The following is a 22,811-nucleotide window of genomic DNA, read 5'->3' on the forward strand; positions in this document are numbered from 1 at the left end:
TTCGGGTTTTCACTCGCCCAAGAGCACGCAGTGGATTTCAGACGGACCTTTGACCGAAGCTTGACTAGCAGTCTTGTCTCTTACATTTTGGACACTATCAGTGCAAATGCGCTTATTTTTTACTGTTCGATACTGTGAAACACTCCACATTAAGTACAGGGGCTGAACAAATCACATGGAGGCTCCAGTGCCAGTTGAATGCACGCTAGACCACCCTGCTTGCAAAGAAAAGCAGGTCGAATGCAATGATCAAGTAGGAGAAGGCTTGTTTCCTGACCTGACAACCATGTGAATGCAGCAACAAATGAACCAGGTGCCAGCTGCAATGGGTAAACACTACTGCTCCCTATACAATAACTTGCATGGTTTGCTTCCAGTCTCTGGTAGAAACCGAATACAGTAAACTCTCAGTTGTACGAACGTCGGTTTATCGAATATTTCAGAATAACGAACTTTTTAAAAATCCCTGGCAGTTTTCTTATAGATTCTATGCAAAAATATTTCACTTAAACGAATTTCGGAACAGTCAATATTTCAGTTTAACGAACTCGCTCAGAGGACCAAGGCTTGCACTGCACTGCGCTGCAGGCGCAACCGATGCCCGCCCTCATCAAACCGCCGCTCCAGCGGCAATGTAACGTGGCTGGCGCTACAGCGCCCCTGGGGCAAAGCGGCGGCCCGGAAAATGAACGGCAACAAGGCATGGCCTCCGAGATCGCCCGCACAAAACGAGCAAGCATGTAATCTCGGAGGCCATGAACAAAGTAACATGACTGGCACTTCAACGCCGCCAGAGCAAAGTGGCGATCTGTCACAGCACAAACCACGTGGTGCGTGTTTTTTTCCAACCGGCTAGTCGCAGCATGGTCGTCGTCTCTTTCTTTCCAGTCTCGTCGGCTCCACGTGTTCACACAAACGACCCACGTGGTGCGTTTTTCATTGATATGTACAAATTCTATTTCACACATTTCTAACACTATGGATGCGATGTCTTTTGCTCCATGAATTGCACTTCAACCTTTTGACTCTGTATGCCATATCTTATGCTGGTCTAGTGAATATTCAGTTTAGTGAACTTTCAGTTAAGTTAAGTATTTCCTTCGGTCCCTTGAAGTTCACTCAAGTGAGAGTTCACTGTATGTCATTTAAAATTCTTCATTCAAATCATCAAAGGGGAACACAATATTCACACGTCCAATATTATATCGTAGTCCTCCGGATATGACACAAGACAACGGCACAACCTTACAGTGACTCCATTAAACGCAAGAACCAACTCCTATAAGCATTCTTATTTCCCCAGAACAATCACAGACTGCAATAGTCTTACTAATGATGCGGTATCACAAATTTCACTGAAAATGTTTGAAACCTATCTTTAATTACCTTACATTTGTTTGGAACAGTAATATACCCATGTGTTGTGCCTGCCTTTTCTTGTATCTTTTATTTGTGTTCCTTGATTGCTTGATTTTTGAATTTACTGACGATTTTCCCTCATTTTGAAATTTGTTACCACCAATGTTTACATTTCTATTGTATGTGCACCCTGCGAAGGTCTTGTATAAGATCGCAGTATTAAGAAATAAAAATCTTGCCAGTTTTAACATTTGCGAAGCTGCTGCTTTCCTGCACAGCATGAGCATCACTATGGCTAGTATTGACGCCAACAAATCTCGACAATTTTTGTGTGTGACATGACTTACAAAAAATCCGAACTAGGAAATAGGTGCATATTTTTTTATATATCAAACTTTTATTCTCAGTACTTATGCTAAAAATAGCAAATTATGACTTTCATTCATTGTGTTCATTGAGGCGCTTCTTTAAAGTTTCACATAAAAATTCTTAAAAACTGAGCAATTATTACTGCTTTACATGCATTCAAAACATCAGCGATCAGGCTATAATTTTAAGTATTGCGATATATAATGCGACTGCTGCATCTTGAAATATAACAGTATAACATAAAAGCACTAAAAATGAGCACGTTTCTAGCAGTAACGAAAGAGTTAAATGCATAAGCTTTGATGACTGTGATAGATTAGCAAGCTATGTGTTAAAAATAAATGGTATCACTTGTCTGGCTATCCTTATATACAGCCATTCCTACCACAATTGGAGCAGCAGTTCGACCAGCCCTTTATTCAGCCCAAGACACTCGGCGAAGGCCCAGCGTAGGCCACACACACCGGCGATTAAGAGGAAAGACACATGGGGACAATGCACAGATGAGTGAATAATAATGGCCTCACATTCTGGCTTGCTGAAAACCAGAATCCTGCATAAACACCTGATCTGCAGCAACTATACATGTTTTCTTTGCCTGCCTCCCCACGGAACAGTGCATGCAAAAATCTCCCCTTCCGCCAGAGGCGTAGTCTTTACATCTAAAGAATTATCCAGTCAATTAGAATGTTATTTACGTGCAAAGTGGTGGGAGAAAGAATGAGGCTTCCTGCTTCAGAGGAAACACACGTGTAGGCAGACATTTAATACAACTGCTCGAGTCAGGGCATACATGAAATGCAACTAGTAAATCCGCCACATTAATCAAAAGCTCAAATGAGCAGTGATGAAAGGCGCGAGACATATTCAAGTAATGCACAATACTACAAAGAAGACCACTGCAAATTTCTTACAATGATTCATGACAAGCAACAGAAAGCACACAAAGTGATAGCACCTGATTAACATGTTATATTACACATGACTATGTACACTTGCAGCTTTTTTTATTGCACCTCAACTGACAAACAGCATTGGGGACCACAGTGCGCGCTCACCTGCATTGGTGTCAAGAAAAACGCTTAAGGCTGGCTTTGCTTTTTATGCATTATGCTCAACAACAAAATGTTCTATTCATAACCCATCAGAATGCTTCAGGTACAACAGCGTACCATTTTTGTACTTGAGAGCCTCTTGGGCCATGCAACAGAGCTCGTACTTCTGAAATGGGACCAGCTGGAAACTCTCGGATTGTGGGTATAAACAAATCCATTCACAAAATAATTTGTGCAAAAAATAGATGGCTGCCTAGCATCCTCTGTGAAAGGCCTTGAAAATGTCCCACCAAGTTATTGCAGTGAAAATGCACTGCTAGTCAACGGACTTCAAACATCTTTTTCTTGCCTAAAACAAAATTACTCGGAGTAATCTTTCTGAACAAATCATTACGTGTTCTCCTATGAAATACAAAACCTTTTATATTTCTAGGTGGACGAACCCAATGCAATATTTACAGCTGAAAACACAACAAAAATAACTTCAGGATAATTTTTCTTTAAGGTTTTGTGGTTGTTGCATGCGAAAATATTTTAGTTAATTATTTGGACACAAGACTACCAAGAATACTTAACAAAACAACTGTAGACAAATCTAAAGTTTGCAGCAAAATCTCAAAAATGCCCCAAAATGGCCTTTTAGCATGCATTATAAGCACATCAAAAATAAAGTTAAGACCTACAAAGAAGAGTGCATACTAGGTACAATCTTTCGAAGTTAATGACATGCAATTTCTACTTTCGCTAAATTAATATTCATTTTCTTTTTCGTCTACATCACATTAATTGTTTTAAAGCGTTGAATTCAAATGACACTTGGGCAGACAAAAACAAATGTCATACAAAATATTTTTTTAATACTTTTCTTTGGAGCTACTAAAGTTAAAAAAAAATGGAAGAGGTTCAATGCTAGTGAATCTTGCATGAAATGACCACACTGCACAGAAGCTTCCAAATTAACGGGGTTCAATTTCCTTGTGAAGATTGTCCAATATGTTAACCATACCTGAAGTTCCTGGAAAGCAAATTGTAAAAGCAAAGTTTTTTTTTTTTTTAAACAATTGCTGTTCCTTCACTGAACGAGACACCCTGCAGATAATGCAATAAATCACCTGTTTACTGCGCAAAGCCAATTTCTGACCACACCTGTAGCACCTGACGGAAGCAAGTGAATCCTAAAAGTTGTGGTCTTTAGTACCTGTGACCAGAAATAGCCACACCTTGGTGTGGCTATTGAATTATTCCAGACTGCCCAAGTCAGTGATGCCAGTCACTGGCCAGCATTATACCCAACAAAACATGCAAGTTCAAACATACTCGACAAAACAAGGCAGCTACAACCATCAAGTATAGCAAAATGAGTAGCATTTTGACAGCAAGCATAATGTTTGTGAACAGGCGTTACGAGAGCATGCTGGCATCAGTACCACTTGGTCAAAGCCATTGCCATCAGGATTAACTTGCATGAAATGGACAGCCTCAGTGTCGTTCATTCATATGGCTCTATGAGGTGGGTCATTATTCCACAGCATTAAAAAAGAAAAGGAACCCACTACCGAGTCAATTAATTCCAAATGGAAATCACTGACAGCCTGATGGTATCAAGAGAGTTCTAAATGGTTTCAAGTGGCCATCATTGTGAGTCCAATTGGTAATAAGACAGTTCTGATTGGTTCCATTTGGGCATCACTGTGTGTTCACTTACATTAAGAGTAGTTTTGGTGGGGCTCGGAGTGCTAATTTTGGACTTAACTATAAGTCACTGGCCAAGTAATCCACAAAAATAATAATAATAACAACATAATTACAATGAGAGTCCTAAAATAAAAGATCTTTGGAGTTTGATGTCATCCTTCGAGAGAAGCATTTAACCTTTTGTCAAATTAACAATGTCACATGAAACTTTATCAATTGTCTTGAATTACTGGCACCACTTTTCACCCAAATTTTGCTTATGTACGCATAGACTAGTGCAAGGGTCACATCTCCAACTTGGCAGCTCAGAATATTTTGGAAAAAAAAATCGACCAGAGAAGCTATCGTGTTCAGTACCTGGCATGCATGCATCGGCAAATTTTTGCACGCTGCATACTTCCACGTGCAGCTACTAGATAGCGAGAGCTGCGCATTGACCTCTGATGCAATGGTACATCTGGGGTGTGCACAAGTCAGCACCGGCACCATTTTGACCAATAGGTTCGGCCCTGCATATGGGCTGCATCTCGTCAAAATTGTGAAGTGCAGCCCATACACGAGTCTACATGGTACACAGCACCTGACAGACTTCTTACACTGAAATAGTGAACGGTCACTGAACTGTCATAGTGTGTTTATGCGTGAATAAGCTGTAAGCTTCTGAAATTGGGTTTAAAGTATGTCCGTGTTGTATGAGCCATACAGTTATTTTGTTTTTTAATGGGTCCCAACAAGTGCAACTAAGAGACCAACTGAGTTCAGGTGGGTCCAAGTGTGTTGAACACACCAATTGGTTTAACTGAAAAACCAGCAATTCTTTTTTTTTTTTTTGACAGGGCATAACTTTAAGACTTAAGTGCATTTTTTGTAACCTATCAAATACCTTGGAGGTCTGCCCAGTGTATTTTGCAGAGTACGATATTCTCAGCTTGACATGCGCATAGTACTTGACACACATTAACAATGAAATTTTGGACTCATGAGCGCAATTGGTCGAATTGGTGTAACTGTCCCCATCGGGCTCATAAAGGAAAAAACATTAAAGGAGTCCTGCACTATCCCTCGACAGTGGTGAAAAAACACACTCCATGGATAGCATACACTGCTGTGAACATCTCGGCTAAATTCTGCACTTGCGCGCAGTGCACCGGGCTCAGAAGTGGAGCAAAAAGTCACCCCTTTCCCAAACACTCTCTTTTCAACCGATGCTTTCTCCTCACACGTTTCAGGGCTGCCAACAGCTCCCATATTTTGTCATATAGCAGATTCCCATACATAGCTGCTATTGGCCAATAGATAACATCAACCAAGAAGCGCCAGCCAACGATTGTCTGCTTACACGTGGCAGCACCCGCCCACATAAAAATTACAGCATAATGCTTACCAATTATCAATGCGTCGTATTGAGCACTATAAAAATACTGATTTGCCACTATCCGCACAAGGCTGGTCTGCACCATGTGGCACGGCCAGGCTAGAGCGCGCACTTACAGTTGTGCGTAGCTGCACCTGCTGCATAGCGTAAATAATGCGGCTGCCATGTGGTGCCGAGCCCTCTCGCTGCAAGCCGTAGGCGGGGCATCACTACGCTACCGAAACAGAGGACGTTTAGGGCAAATGGGAAAGTTAAATATTGTACTCCAAGTATCTATGCTCGTACTATGTATATTTTAGAGATTCTTTCACTATATATTCCTGCCAAGTTCTTGAGGCTTCAAAGAAATGTGGTTCAGGGCCCCTTTAATGTTTGCAACACAGATGTTTGACACTGATTCAAGATGCCTATTCATGCACAAACACACAATAGCAATTCACTTCACTACTGTCACATGCTATACTAGGCATTTCAGCTACAGCTGCCTGTTATTATTAAAAACAGGGGATTCATGACAATAATACCTTTTGCTAGCCAAGGTTTACAACAAGAACTGACAAAAGAAAACACCCTGATGGATAATTTCACAGCCCAATGAAATATAAAATTCCATGCTAACCAAAAAAAAATTAACTAAAATGCAGTCACCCAAGAAAAGCAAATGAACAGTCATTAGTACTGCTTGACAGTAGATTCACATAGCTGTGAACTGAAGGCCTGCTTCTTCAGCTGTCATTATCAGCTGCAAGGTTTTCTTGCTTTTGTTTCATGGCTTGGCTTCGCAGCATGCAACATAACTTGAACACACATGCACTCTTATATAGTAGTCGGAATTCTTTGTGCAAGCATGCTTTAAAGGAAGGCTTTTGATCCATTCTAAATGAAGCTCTTCATTAGCTACTAACATCCAAATTGACACTGGTGACACAACACTAATAAATAAGTGCCGAATCTTAACTGAGCAACTAAATGGTTCATCAGGATATTTTCTTTTGTCCGGCTTTGTTGCGAATCATGGCCAGTAAAAAGCATTAGTGTGTTATGAATGCCATATTTTTAATAAATAGTTAGTCATTGCTAAAACACTCGGTAATGAAAGCAAAATTTGGGTCATCATGTAGTGCCAGTGATTCAATAAAAATAGGTGATGTTTTATGGCATATTAAAAGCTAATTCTTGCTTTCTATTAATCATACCGAAATCTTTTATTTGAGGGTTATTATGCTATTATTATTCACAATTTTGTCGTTTCACAGCATCCAGTCCTTTCCGATTGAGACTGACTGGCCCATCAAGCCCCATCAAAACTTATTGCATTTAGAGATCCTATTATGAGCAATTGACATTCATAGACTCCAACCTCGGGAAAGCCTGAAAAGCATATTTGGCCATATTGCTCATAATGCAATAACGCCCATGTTACGGCACTGCAGGTATCTGAATAAATAAAATACATTGAAGTAGTGACCCTTTGGCTCCAACTACGCACAAATAAAACCTAATGAGACCAGATCAGAACAGCATTGATACCAATTGAACATAATGATATTAAATTGGAAGCGCCTTAATACAAATTACACATTTGCAGTTGGAACTGTGCTAAGACTAACTTAAACCTCATCGATCCATAATGGAATTAATTGGACAACTAGGTTTTCTATAAACATAATACGGTCCAATTGCATTTTATTGAGAAAATATTTTTTTGTATTACTTTGTGCACTCTTTTGTAGCCTCCTCGTGCCCTAGCTTGAAGGCTATTGGATCAGGTGGAAAATGTGGCGCACCAAATGTAACACAAGATGAACGACAAGGTTAAGGTGATGCGAACATGATCACATGGTAGCTATGAAGAGTTACAACAGCACTTCCTCTGTCACTTTACTGTTCGACATATTTGTATGGTCAAACTGCAAGTGTTGCAGCTGCCAGCATGGCCACATATTGTGTGCAAAGAACATGACTTCAACACGAGTGTACATGTAGTTTACAAGGCATCATGTTCTCATATGACACTGATGCCACATCAATTCATGCCAGTACATTTGGATCACAGAAGCTATACTGCACTCACTTGTGCTTGCCCTTTCCACAAAGCTCCATTCCCACATCATTATGGCAGTTGCAGGTGCTGCTCTGTGTTAGGGTCTAGATACACAATACTCAAAGTTAGGGTGCGTTAGGACACATTTCAGTCGTCTCCCTCTGTGTGTCACACCTTAGCTTTGCACTCATGTGTATCCTTCAATCCATAATCGCTAAAGCTTAGATTATTGGGACATGTCCCAATTTTGTAAAATGTTCTTATCACAGCATTGGCTACCACTAGGCATCTGAACGAATAAATTATTCCCACCTGATCTTTATCAACTTCACTACCTAAATAGACAAGCATCCAGATTGTCTCAAATGTCCAGGTTTTTCTCTTTCTCCAACACTAAACAAACATGCCTGTACACAATGTGCATTTCACTTACAGATATCTTTTAAGCAGCAATGATGACAATGGCCTCTAGAAAGCATTTACATGTGAGTAGAGCAAGGGAGACCTGCCCCATTATCAGAGTACACTGGCCCTTCAGCCAATGCTTGGAGCTAGACAATGTGATCGAGAGAGGGTTGGTGCACGTGGGTCTTCCGTTCTTGCAGTCTTACTACCTCAGGTAAAGCAATAGTGACCTAACACACACTACTGTTTTTTTTTTCTTTAGACTCCACATAAATGCAGCTATAACCCACCAATTTAGTAGGCAGTCTAGGCCAAACATTCTTGCGGTCATCGTAGCACTGTCCCAATCTCAGCAACATTTTCGCACTAGAATTCGCCACTGCCTAGCAATTCAGTTTGACGCAAGAGATACCAACAGCACGGACAGGTTCACCTCAGTAGGAAGCCACTCCACATCATGATTTCACGGTAATCAGTAATTTGAAAAGTGCCTTTGCTTATCTGGGAAGCCTTTTTCAGGTCAAACAGGTGTGAAAAGCTCAAAGAAAGGTTATGCAGACAGATGCTATACTGCCTGGTCCAACAGATTCTGAGATGAATGAAAATGCAAAATTCGTACTGAAATGTTTGGAATAACCTCACCTTACAGCTGAAGCATGTACCACTGTGAAGGCCAGGACTCTGGAGATGTGGAAACACCACACTAGCAAAACAGCACTTGCATGTTTCTGGTCCAACTTAGGTGCACCCATTCGGTACAGAGACGCAAGCTTCCACTGACCAGCAGTTAGGACCAGAGGAAAGAACTGAATGAGATAGTCCGTAAAGAAATGCGCATTACTGCCATCACCAATCATGACACAAAAATATCTATGCTTCAATACCGGCACAACACAAGCACAAGAGAGCCACAACGCACACTAAAGCATTGTTCATGAAATGGCATCCCCTCTGCAGCCGTATTACTCCGAGGCAAGCACTGACGTATAAGCACCCCAAGAAGAAACAAACGAGACAAAGCTTGGCTGCGCACAAGCTGGTCACTTGCATTCCACATTATTTAGTTTTGTTGAGCAAAAATTATCAGTTAAAGTGAAACACATACTGACATGTAAAACACGCCAAGTAAAGAGTAAAAAGTAAGCAATGCTTTGGCACGCTTTGTAAATGGGAACCCCAACGTCATGGATTTCAAAACACTTATACCATGTGGGCCATTGTGGCTCAGTGAAAGTCTAAGGCCCAAACAGGAGCTGTCAACATCTGCTAGAAGTTGGTGCGGGAACTTGAATGTGACGTTCATGTGCCTTACACCAAGCCTTCTTTTTTTTTTTTTGGTATTGTGTCGATCGGCAGCTCAAGTTCTGTTTAGTGTCCCCCAGTAGTGCCAACCATGCCAGAGGCGATTGCAGAAACGGTTAGTGCAAAGCCCTGGCCCAGTCATCCCTAAAGCATTTGTTCTGCAGCAAGCGTAGCTTCTGGTGAAATTCCTAATGGCAGGATACAATGTTATCAGAAAGAATTCTCAAAATTCCTGCATGCATTCTTTTATTTTGGGTGGTGAAAAGTGAGCTACTAAGGTAGCTGCAGAAATAACATGTCTAGGCACAAGGCTTGCTTCTGAAGTAGAATCCTTCACCTACACATATAATTTGGTTTTCAATACGTATCTGTTGGCTGCACACTGCATTTCTGCATGCAACATCTGGATGTCGTTTCCAGCAACAGCCCCAAAAATTAAGTAAGTGTGGCCTGCTTTGATGGCCATTAATGACCAAGAGAAGCAACTTTAGCAGTGGCCCTGCTGCTGTCCAAACCCTTTCTTTAGGTCCAAAGGAACCTGAAACCATGTGTGCAAGGTAAGAGAGGCCCTTTATAACAACTGTCAGTGCTTCAACACAATTTGCATAACCATGAGCGGCTTCACGTTCATGTAAACTACAACGACCACTGATCTGCTCATTTTCACCCTATGTGCCCATCTCACATAGAATAAGTGTGTGACATCACGCAGGTGACCAAAATGACTGGCTTCCCACATGACATGATCTGCAATACTTTCAACACGGCAATGCACAGATTTTCTTTCTAACAGCACCATCAACTTGTTAATATGACCTCGGTTAATCGGACTTTTTGCTTAATCCAAATGCACTAGAAAGTCCTAGAGAGAATCCCATACATTGCTATGGAAGAATAACTCATTTAGTTAGTACACAAAAACATGCTGCTTCGGCTAATTCGACCCTCGCTGGCGTCCCCTGATGTGCGCAGCGGCTACTAAGGTTGGAAAAACAAAACATTCGGCACACAGCATAATGCATCTCTAGGTGTGGAGCTGTTTTACTCTGGTTTTATTTTCTGAACTTTTCCTTTCAGTTCAACGCTTAGGCAGCATTTAAACATGGGAGTTGAATCGCACTTCAAGAGCACTAAGCAAAAAGATATTACAGACTGCCTCGAGTAACAAAAAATATTTCAATGTGTTCATTTTGCTGCCGTTTGTTAATTCAACCAAATCTTGCAGTCCTGCAACGGTTCAACTAACGCGAGTTGACTGTACTGTTTGATACATAGTTCTGCAAAGGGTTTCAAAAGGGGCAAACACAGAGAAATGGTGGACTTGTGGCCAAGAACAGGGACCACCTACAGCAGCTGCTGTTTTGTTTGGGAAGCATGCAGTATATTTACTCACAAAAGCTGGGCTTTGTACAAGACGTGTCAGGCAGCAAGGAGAAAGTGGATGCATAAAAGGTTAAGCAGTGACAGGGATTACACCACATGAACGTTTGGTATGCACTCTAGGAAAAGCTTAAGTGCAGCAGTGCTACCTTCTCGCATGCAAGAGCTCCACCTTCAGCACACAGTAGAAGACACGAGCACTGTGTTTGCCCAACAAGGAACGAATTAGACGACACCGGCACCACAGAGCGACACGACGCTGAAGGGCCTACAGTGGATCTGTTGAGGAGGTGATTAACATAACAACCTTTTCAGGGTCCCTTAAAAAACTAAACAGCATTTGTGCTGTACTAGTCCTGATGAAATTAACATACATGCAGTATGGACAACGCAATAGGCAAATTTTAAAATGTAGATTTTTTAAACATGCATAATATGTTGGGCATCTGCATTAGGCTTGTGTGCTGCCACAAACAACAAGTATATACTGTCAGAAAACAACCATTTTGACAACTGCTCTGGGGAAAGAAAGCTGATCACCCAAATAAATTTGCAAACAAACAAATTCACCGACGATTACGATACTCCCTAATGCGAAACTTGAGTGCAGTTCTACAAGTGTTTTTATTTTGCGATATATTGGTTGGCACGGACAATCTGTATCATGTGGCACGTTGCAAACAGAGCGAAGTGTGGCATGACTGCCTCACTAATCGGGATATCACAAGAGGCAGCACGCGGGCGACGCATGGGCACGATACACAGCAGCCGCTGCAGACAGACATCGCAGACGACATGCGCTACTCAGGCACCATCTCGTAGCCATCGTCCTCCCAAAGCCCCCTCCTCTGCTTTCCCCCTCGCATCCTTCGTCCTGCGCTCGTAACACTCAGCGATGCCAACGCTTGCCACAGGAACCGGCGCCTAAGAGCTGCGCTATAAAATTTCGACTGTCACAAAGGTGCATTGCCAAGCTGCCAAAAAATCTGTAAAAATTTAGGACACTAGTGGCATGGTGATTTGCATGGAACTGTGCAACATCTCTTTTACGTAGTACACTTCCACGCTGCTCGACCAGTAGTGGCCAACATGAAATGTGTTAGAACGCACAAAGGTACTTTTTTACCATTATAACAGCATCTGCAGCATGATGTCTGTGAAAATAGAACATGTAGGCAACCACGGAGTGCAAATATTAACTACGTAGGTGTTTGGGCTCTTACCATTGGCAGTGAGGGGTTATCTCAATGGGCAAGAGGAATGGGAACGGAAGACCGAAAAAAGTTTGAGTTGAGGGCATGCTTTCTTTTCTTCTCTAGTATCTTGAAATTTGTCGGCTGAATATCTTCGGACTGCATACTCCTACCCTATCGCTGCCATCCTCGTTGCATTTATCTCTCCGACAGTCAATTTATGCAACCCGCAACCAAAAAATGGTGGCTTAAAAAGTGTTCAATGGCCCCATTAACGGTTTGACTATTTTTAACTAACAAACAAACGTAGTGTACACATGACGCACTGGCAATCGCGTATGCAAAGTATTATATCGCTATGATCCGCATAAACAGCTGAAATTTCAAATCAAACACTGTGCTCCTTCACTCTTGAGGCAGCGCACTCCCAGCCAGGAGCCACAATCACGGGCACACACTCGACAGTGAATGTTTCTTCCCTCACCAGGACTGATCCCCCAATACAAAAGGCACAATGCCACGAGAAAGAGGTGGGGCTGACACCGTGGTCCATCCCTCGGCTCTGGTATGGGAGAAGCCAGGGAAAGAACACCGCTTGGAAACACTACTAGGGTCAGAGCGTGTCTCCATTGGCAGTGACACTTTTCTCCTGATGGCATGGTAACAAGACATGCAATTTATTCTATCTCCTCCAATAATGAACGAATTTGAATAACTATTTCGGTAAAATGCTTCTTAGACGGTGCTTTACAGTTTCCAGTGTATAAAAAAAATCTTAATTAAATTCGAGGGTTTTACATAGCAATACCATATGATTATGAGGCACACCGTAATGGGGGACTCTAGATTAATTTGGACCACCTGGGGTTCTTTAAATGTGCACCCAATGCACAACGCATGGGCCCTTTTGCCCCACCATCAAAATGCAGCCGCAGTGGCTGGGATTTGATCGCACGCCCTCAGGCTTAGCGCAACGCCATGACGGTGGGTTAACCAAAAATTCGCAACGGGACCTAGTGAGGGGCTCTTTGAAGCAACACAGAGCTACCAAAGACGGCATAGCTCTGGAAAATAAATTTTGACCATTGGGGTTCTTTACTCATACGCAAGCATTTCTGCCCCCACGTGGCCATAGCCTAGTGGCTACTGCAGTGAGTGAGAAATTGTGTGCTGCAAGAGAAAACGCAGGCTGTGTTGCACGACAACGTATGTGCATACAAGCGCCAAGAACGAGTCAATACTGCAAGGCTATTGAGACAACCATGCTAAGCATCCTGTTAGACCTGCTAAAGAACAGTTGCCACGAATAGTGAGGAAAGCAGCCCTTTTAAACGGTTTAAATGGGAGAATAACTGCAATGCAAAGACAGTATTTGCTGGGGGGCCTCTAAATTGGCTGTTCCAAATGTTCCCTTTTTTTATGTCCCAATTCAAGCAGAACTGATCAAAGTGTATAAGGAATGTTCAATGGTTGGGTTGTGCAAACATTTGAAACTTTCAAACAAATCAAATTTTGTCCTGTTCAGTTTAGTCCTCAAATCGAATAGCCATCATCTGCAAATTCAAACTGTTTTCCAATGGTTTCTTGAATAGTTTGCGCAATGAAACATGACACCAAAGCAAAAATGCAATTGTCATCCCAGCCATTTTACCATAAACAATAGCCGACTGGAAAACACTAACTGAAGCATATCCTCAGCCCCCATGGCCTGTATACCATTTATGTAAATAATGTTATTTCATGCATTAATTATAGTTGTATAATAAACAAGTTTAAATTTTTCTTAATTGTCTACCTTATGACCCAAGAATTTGTGTGAAAAATGCGTTACACACTTGTTTCGTCCTGTTCTTCTGTGTAAATATTCTTGTGTATCTGCTCATCCTGCTTGGACTTCTTGTCCGCAGTATTTTATAAATAAATAAGTAGTGCACATAAAATGCAGAAATGATAATGGAAATTTGGGCTTGCTGGTTTATGATCTTCAGATTGTATAGAGCAGACGGAACAACCACACACACACAAAAAAAAAGAGGACAAGAGAGCAGGGCACAATTAGTGGAAATTTGGGCTTGTTGGTTCATGATCTTCGGATTATGTGTCGTCTTGTCCTTTTCTTTTTTTTATGGTCATTCCATCTGCACTACACAACCCAAAGAACAGAAATTATGTGGTCGTATAGGCGTAAAAACAAAATTGCTAGCATCTTTCACTGCTCAGGGAGCCAGATTTTGCCAGCTAAACTGTCGTCATTTTGATTAAAATTTTGCTCAGACATGACATTGACATTCAGTGCAGGGCATTAGTCAAAGCTCGTTACTATGAACCCCACATTAACGAATTTCTCAAATTTACGAATATTCTCTCGTTTCGCGCAGCGGATGATTTTGCACGCTGTGCATAAGGAAACATGAGTACCAGTATAATTCAGTGCTACACGAATACTGAGGCAGACACAAGCAGATTGCAGAACATGATCATTCGCAGGAACATGGTAGAAAATGGCATAGTTTTGGAACCTGCGCACGTGACTGCATGACCGTGGGAACAAGTGGAAGTACATCTCTCTTGCTTTGGTGCAATGTAAAACAAAACACACGCAGACATTTCATTTGTGTCTTCCATTTTTTCTCTAGACTTCCAATTCATCAATTCAGGCAACAGATCACACAAATAACAGATGTTGCCTTGAATAATTCTCAAAGTAACGTGTCTCGATGATTGCCGTCACACTGAGGACACGAGTACATCGCCGTCCGGCTTGGAGCGCGGTCGCCACGAGAGAAAGGAAAAACACTGTTTGGATTGAAATTTCAGACCTTTCCGTGGCGTATAGCGATGTAATACATTGCAAACACGATTGTTAGCGCACATTGTATGCTCTGCGCTTGTCAGCTCAAAATGGCCAGATTTGGTGAGGGGGCCCTTTAAGACATTTGATTAGAAGTGCCATCATATGCTACAACCATTCCAACTAGAGAAGAGAGTCTTTTTTCCACATCAGACCTCGAAGGTATACAGTGATGTCTCATTAATATGGGTACCTTAGTTCCTGATGAATACTGTCCATAATAATGAGCCTTGCTCGAAAACAAACAACATTTATCCAACCCGCTCTACTACTCCACGCGTGGGCGGCCGCATGCGTGGCGTGGAAGTTCGCCATGTCGATCTACCTCAAGTAGGCACACCTTCGAGACCCTCACGAAATCCTGGTGTTTATCCCTCACCACACAAACTACCATGTGCACCACCCTGGTTTGTATTTCCCGCCAACATGCTATCAGGTGAAGTGGAAGCACGAACCAAAGTAATGCTATGGTGGGACTCAAATTCAAAAATTTTTTCTCGCTCAAAATGCAAATTACTTTGAGTAAAACTTCCGTGGCAAAAGCTGTTATTCTTCTCAATGATATCCGCTCTTCTGCTTATTTTTTCATAGACCACCTTAGTGTGTCACTAACATCTAAACATAAGCCAAAATAGTGTTTTTGCCAAATTCAGGCTTTTATTTTGGAGCCTGTGAGCAGCACATAGGCGAGAACAAAACTTTAGGAGATAAAACCTTTTAGGGACAGTTCTATAAACATAATTCCAGGTTTCCTTCCCTGACCGGTTCTAGTGAAAAATTTTTCAGAAATGCTAGAATTTGCGCATTTTCAGCTCAGTGCTAAGGACTAAAAAATATGAAGTTATTTTGTGAAACTGTTTTATAATGAAAGAAGAATGTCCAGGCAATGCAAAACCTCAAATTTTGAAATAATGCATAAAAGGGTCGATTTTGGCGAATGTGTTTTCCACACCTGGTTTTCAATCATTTCGTGAAATTCAAATGACACTCACATGGCCACAAAGTTTTATCTTTCCACATAGTTTTGGAAAATGCTGTGCAAGCGATGCTTATACATGTACAATTTTTTCACAATTTTTGAGAGATGATTTTTCCCGAGCGCCACGATTGCGACAGTTGGCGTGGAATGACCCATATATAAATTAAAAACTTTAAAGCAGCACTTTTTGAACATGGTAAGTAAACCAGCCTAGTGGTTTGATAATTCTTGCAAGAACAGGCAAGTCAAACACTGCAGATACATTTATTCCTTCAATTTTTGATCCTGCCTTTAGAGACAATCCTTGTCTTCAGTCATGCCGCCATGCATGTACACCAACTCAACCAATGTCCTCCTAAAAGTGAAACTTCATGCCTGATATGGTGCCCCCCACTGGTGCAAAACGACACCAATCTCGTTACTATGGCCTTCGAGATTGGGCCGAACAACACACTCGTCTCAGAAGCCCTGCCAACACCAAAACTAAGTACTAATTATGGGCACAGCATAACAGAGCGGAAGGTTGCAAAGCTGTGCCAGCGTGACTTGGGCAGGAAGAAACAAGGAAGAGACAGCCTTGTTGTCTGTTCCTTTCTTGTTTTTGCACTGCTTTTTCTCTGCTCAAGTCGTGAACCACGTGGCCCAAATGCGCACACTCCTGCAATATATGTGAAGGGTTCCAATGCAAGAAATTCTTTCATTAAAATTTGTATGCTAACGTACTAGAAATCTAACATACAGGCAGCCGTACACTTGTGCAGTTCCCTTGTAACACACTTTTCTGTCCTCTATGTCTTTCCTGCGTTAGTCAGTGGTATGCATCAATTTGTGTCATTGCTACTGTGTAGAGTTCATCTCTACACTTACTGATACAGTGTCTGTCCCTTCCTTACACAACCTGTTCTTTGCACCGTTTCTTTCTGCTCTTGCTACAGTAGATTGTTAATTTCAAGGAGATTGTTAAGAATTTTATGAAAAGCACTTCCAGTTCCACTGGTTGCTGCAAAATGCTTTCTCTGCCGTAGCCCTACCGGCCAACTTTTACAATTTTATTATAAAATGCCAAGTTTTTGGAGCTTGTTTGCCATTGTCATATTAACACCAATAATTTTAGTTTTTCATTTGTATCTATTTAGGCACAAAACTCATTACAAAAGAGTACATTAAAGCCACTTACTGATCTTTTATAGCCTGATTTTTCAGAACTGCCAATTATATGGTCCTATCTGCGTAGTGATGCCATCAACTTATAGAACCAATGTATAATGTCAACCGAAATTTCGGCTGCTGTTACATGAACATTCCATGAATACACTTTACAAACATTACTGCTTGTCTGTGGTGCAAACCATTCTTGCCGAGACTACACAGCAATGTGCCACTCACAGTGTCCCTACAAAAGAATGTCTGCAAATCTTTAAGAAACAGTCGACAACTTTAGTAACCATACAACTTTTAGTATTCCTCACTAAATTTTAGCATTATTTGGCTATGACTGTTGTAGCTCCCAAATTCTAAGGTTGTCGGGGCTACACATTCAAGTGAGGGTTGTTAAAAAGTGTCACGCCAGTTCTTGTCACAATTAAAGCTGGGCAGTTATAGTTGATGAATGGGCACACTGCCAGGGCACTGATGCTACTGAACTGAAAAGGCCCGAATCACACAGCAATCGGCAAATCTGTACCACATTCACCGCCGATCACAAGAAGTGTTTGGGGCCCTAACGTCTCGAAATAAGCAGCCTTGTCACACTGCGACACCCCTGTGCCAAGCTAGCATTCAAATTAGCAACATGGTGGTCTTACGGAGAGACATCCAATGTACTTTTCATATTGAGAGTGGTTGTAGCAGCTGTGATGGAATTTCACTTTCTTCTTTCTCGTGTTCCAAAACGTTTTACAGTTTGAACTGCAGCTTGTGAGCAACATTTTAGCACAACTACAGCGTCAAATTATCAACAGCATTGACTTGCACCAAACATTCCATTACACTAGCCTCACAACTGTAAACAGCAACTGTACAAACTAAATCCAGTTTACACAATGCTGACCTCAGTGGCTAGGAAAGTACTCTCATATTCCAATACGTCAGTGACTAAACCAGGGGGAACAACAAAACAGAAGTAGGGCATTCTGCACAGTTTTCAGGACTTGCAGTGTTGTACAGTGCTACAGCTGTCCAGGGTTGCCAAGTGCTCTGCCTGCAGGTGCCTGCTGTAAGTGAATGGCCAGCCAAGTTCAATGAGCTTGCATGTTCCCAGTCTAAGATAATGCACAAGGATATTCATACCTTCCTTGAGCACCTAACAGGACCACACAACAACCAGGCTGAGTGCAGCCAAGGCAGGCGAGGACGAACATAGAGCCCCACTGGCACTGCACACACCAAGAAAATGGGCAGACAAGTGCAGAAATCTCAAGGCCTGCTAAAAATAATGGCCCATTCAACTAGTCCTCTACTAGTGCTATAAAGCTTATGTAAGACGGCATTCAAGCTGTGCTACAAGAGGGACAGTGAAAATCAGGATTAATTAGAACTACTCCCTTAACGTTGCAGCCAAGCTTAGCCTTGCACAGGCTTTGCGGCACTGCCAAACTTGTCAAACAACCAGTCCGACAGTTGACAAAAGAACAAATACCAAAGCTTATACCACTGTACAAGTGATAGCTCCACAGTTGCAACCTACTAAACTTGATCTGCCTAGGCCACATCTCTTCTGCGTGTAAGCAGGAGAAACACCACTGCCATGCCACAACAGTTATGCTGCCCGCAGGTCTGCCACATGCACCACATGAATGCTGGTGGAAACGCACAGCAGTGTTGGCAATACACTGTCGGGCTGCCTCCATAAGTACCACTGCCCTCTCACAGATAATCTTATACAAGGATGGAAGCTGGTCTACAATACACTTTTTGAAAGGGTTGCTGAAATAATTGCTTTCTCACAAACATATCACAGTGCACTATATAAAGAGAGCATTTAGTCTTTCCCCTCCAATCCTCTTGACAGAGTGTCCTCCGGTATCTCTGGCCAGGACCGGCTCATTCTGACATGTTCACTGCTGTTCTGGTGGTGATGCATGGTCATCCTGCACACAACACCTGTTCTTAACGTACAGGGGTGGAACTGTCCATAGTCATTTAGGAACCATTTTTGGAGCAAAACTGCACTTTGGAGCAGCTTGGAGCAGATTAAAATTAATTTTGGAGCAAGTTAGAGCAGATAAAATTTCATTTTGAAGCAGCTTGGGGCAGGCCAATCTGAATTTGGTGGAATAATGGAATATGGCAGCAGACTTTGAAAGCACTATGGAACACAGAATTAAAACAACACGAGTGTAGTACTGCAATTGTTGTAAGCAATGTCTTGAGCGTAATTATGAAGCAGATTACCCCAATACTGAAACAGTCCAGTGCATGCAAATATTGGTAATAGTGCCTGCAGATTTTTCATTAGTGTTAACAACCATAAAAAACATGCATTCTGCAGAAGGAAGTCCGAAATTTCAAAAAGTATCAATAACTTTTTTATAACAACTTTTTTCTTTAATGTCTCGACAGTGTGCGTCAAGTGCCTGGAAATGTGCTTCACCGACAGACTGTACAGAAGCCAGAGTTATGAACTACTGTCGTTTATTGAAAGCCATTTCTACACAACAGAGATAGTTTCGCCATGCTGCAAGCCAAGCAGAATGTGGAGCAGTAGAAGCTTGCTTTGTAGCTATAGTGTACTAGAATATGGAAGAGTCGATCGAGAGGCGGCACAGCGCATGCTTTTTTCCTGTAAAGCCGAAAACATCGGTGGCACTACGATCAAACTATATATTCCTGCGCAAATGCTCATGATGATAGCAGAAAATTTTCTCAAATTATGCGCTCCAATCAACGTGCCAACATAATTTCTGGGTCACCATATGTCACCACAGACCCTTAGAGCTGCAACTGACCCTGGGCTGGCATAACATAAAACTATTCCAATTTGTTTTTGTACCAAATCTGCCATTAACCCTTCGTGATAGCTCAAAATGGCTCAGGCCTCGCCCATGTGGACACAAAAACAGATTGGAATATTTTTCTTTTATGTTACACAAGCCCTGGGGACAGACGCCCGCCCACTGAACCTGCTGCAGTGCACGCCACCTCTTTAATATCTAGTTCGCTCACAGTGCCCTCAGCCTAATTTTCGCTGCACTTCAGCTAGGGCGCACCACGCCAATCGGCCCACTGAACTGTATTCTTGTACTATCTCAATACAGTCGCCCTGGCCATTCCAACTTCAGCAACAACTGCCGGTAGTGGCCTCGCGCATGCAGGCCGGCCACTTGCTAGAAGTGCCGAAAAGTCCAGTGTTATCAGCTAGAGAATTACGAGAAACTGTGTGGGAGGCACCGTCGTGCAGTGTGCGGAATGTGAATGGCTGCATTCTTTTTAGAGAACAAATTCGCTCGCTGTTGGTGGCCACTGCTGGAGCATACATGCCGAAGCTGTTCTGGTGCGGCGTGGCGCACTTTCGGTCAGTTTTCTGTGTGTGGCGCAGTAATTTGCGTTTGTATTAAAATGGCGCAATCGGCACAGGAGTGTCCCATGCCTGCATTGCCCAAGACTCTTCACACTTGCTCCTCCTGTTTCTCCCTTTCACACAAAGCTATAAGTGCGTGACTGCTTTGCTAAGCAATAATACTTGGTTCTTGTTTCTTACAGATAAGACCAAGTGCTGGCTTACTGTTAAAGAAACCATTTGCGCATAGACCAGGCTAAGGTATTACAGACAGCATCATGTGGGAAGCCAGTCTGCATTACATCCATCACTGAGCGAATAGACAAAGTGGCGATCACTGTGAATGGGGGAGATGCGCAACCCTGAATGTGTGTTGGTGGGACGCAGGCCTTACGTACAGCACTTGCTTGCCCCCATGGGGGCCACAGTTGAAGGGAACATGTAAATGTCTGAGCTAATTTCTGCAACAGACAACTTGTGATTCTGGTTCATCCCTGCACATAGCCTCCACTGATCCCCAAAGCTCCTCAAGTGCTTGTGTTCCCTTTAACAAAGGACCACACTGTATGCACAGCCTTTACCTAAATGTACACTTGCTAAGTGTTGACTATTCTGGCTAACCACAATGCTTAAAATGCAACAGGAGCCACTCACGAGGTGAGCAGATCATACACCTTCAACAAAGGCTGTACTGCTTCAATGCATTCCAACACAACTGTAAAATTCTTTTTCAGCATCCCTTTAATTGCGAAATGCACATCAAGAATAAGAACATTTAACAAGTTATCCTGCGACAATGCTACCTGTAAAGGCTCAAAGGAGAACTGCAGAAAATTGTTGTCCTGTTTTTATTTATTGGTTAGACCTCGACACAGTAATTATGCTATGGAGTCTCAATTCCCCGAGAGCGCCAAGAAATAATCAATTACGTGTCCTTTTAATACAACCATTTCAAAATGCATACCAAGAGCAGCGTGGCTCATTTCTCGTCCAGAGCCATGCTGCTCATCCATTTTGTCACGCATCACACATTTCGTCACCAAGGCATGTTGTGGCGGTCTCGTGGTATCAGACACAACAGAAGGGTACACACACAGTGGCAATGGTGCCTAAAGCGGAGTTCATTCAGCACCCCATAGGACAAGAGGGGAGGGGGTGTCCCCCTGCGTTTTCAAGAGAAGTGAACAATTGGAAGGGCCAGTTTGGCAGCTTTAGAGACAAGTCATTCTATGGCGTACAACCACCACACCTTGCCACGTCCATTTTTGGCGACTTCAATAACCTTTTTCACATCCAAGGCTGCGCACACTTGACAAGCATTTTGGACAGGCCATAAAACAGGTGCTTCAATTATTCATTTATGGCGCTCTCTAGGAACTGAGGCTTCGTACCGTAACTATGGAGTCAACAGCTACCCAAGAAGGCAAAAGCTGGTCACTGAATTTTTGTGTCAGTACTCCTTGAACTTAAAGTAAGTTAGCACTGAGTTTTCATTGATAAAATATTAGTACCTAAAATCTTGCCCATGAAATTCCAGCCAAGATAGTGGTAATGAATTTCCCATGACACAGCAAACAACACTGCTGTGTGACAGCAATGCCCTGCACAATGGCCAGGAAGAGAATAGGGGCACAAATGCACTCACCTACCCAGCAGCTTAGCTGGTGCTATGCAACCCAGCTGCTGTAATCACAAACCGGAGTATTTCACAGAAGCCAACATGCATGGGCAGCCCCCAGGCAAGGAACAGGCAAGTTCCCCGTCAATTGCCCACAGAAGCATCATGAGCTCCAGGAAAACAGTGCTGTTTGCTCGCAAACACTGGTACATGTGCGTTGATCCCACACACAAAAACTGAGCAGTTCACATGGGATGATGCCAGCTATCACTTGCAACTTAAATTACTTGAGGCTAAAAAAATGAAAACTCACAACATGCAGACACTTTTAAAACCAGCAGCAGCTATCCATCAGTCACATAATGTCACCACTCACAGAGCCAAGCCTCAAAAGCCTGTATTTTGATGTCTCTGGCTCACACAACAAGATGGCAAAAAAGAAGGGAGGGCAGGAAACACTGTCGAAGAACGTCACCCCTGGCGTGGAGTGGCAAAAGGCACAGGAAAGAAATGATCTGTGGTCCTCCTCCTTCAGATTTTCAGGTCCTCCTGAGCTCCAAGGTTGGCAATGGTCTTCTTGATGCGAAGCGCCGTCAGCCGGGCAGCCGAATTATGGTACCAGCACTCCTTCATGATCTTGGACATGACCCGCAGTGCCTGGGCCCAGCAAGGTCATCAGGCACCCCCT

The 22,811-nt window shown here is 42.6% G+C and overlaps 1 protein-coding gene across 2 annotated transcripts in view; it reads right to left on the reverse strand.

Moving 5' to 3' along the window:
* Positions 1-2,479: 2,479 nt before the first annotated feature.
* The window catches only part of babo (TGF-beta receptor type-1 babo), a 166,129-nt gene continuing 145,797 nt past the window's right edge, over positions 2,480-22,811 (reverse strand). For both annotated transcript variants that reach the window (XM_050194153.3, XM_050194154.3), the window contains exon 9: positions 2,480-22,780. In XM_050194153.3, the coding sequence (XP_050050110.1) occupies positions 22,655-22,780 (126 nt within the window). In that variant the 3' untranslated portion in view covers positions 2,480-22,654. The remainder of the gene's footprint in view (positions 22,781-22,811) is intronic.

This window comes from Dermacentor andersoni, chromosome 1 (assembly GCF_023375885.2).
Source record: "Dermacentor andersoni chromosome 1, qqDerAnde1_hic_scaffold, whole genome shotgun sequence".
Classification (NCBI taxonomy): Eukaryota; Metazoa; Arthropoda; class Arachnida; order Ixodida; family Ixodidae; genus Dermacentor; species Dermacentor andersoni.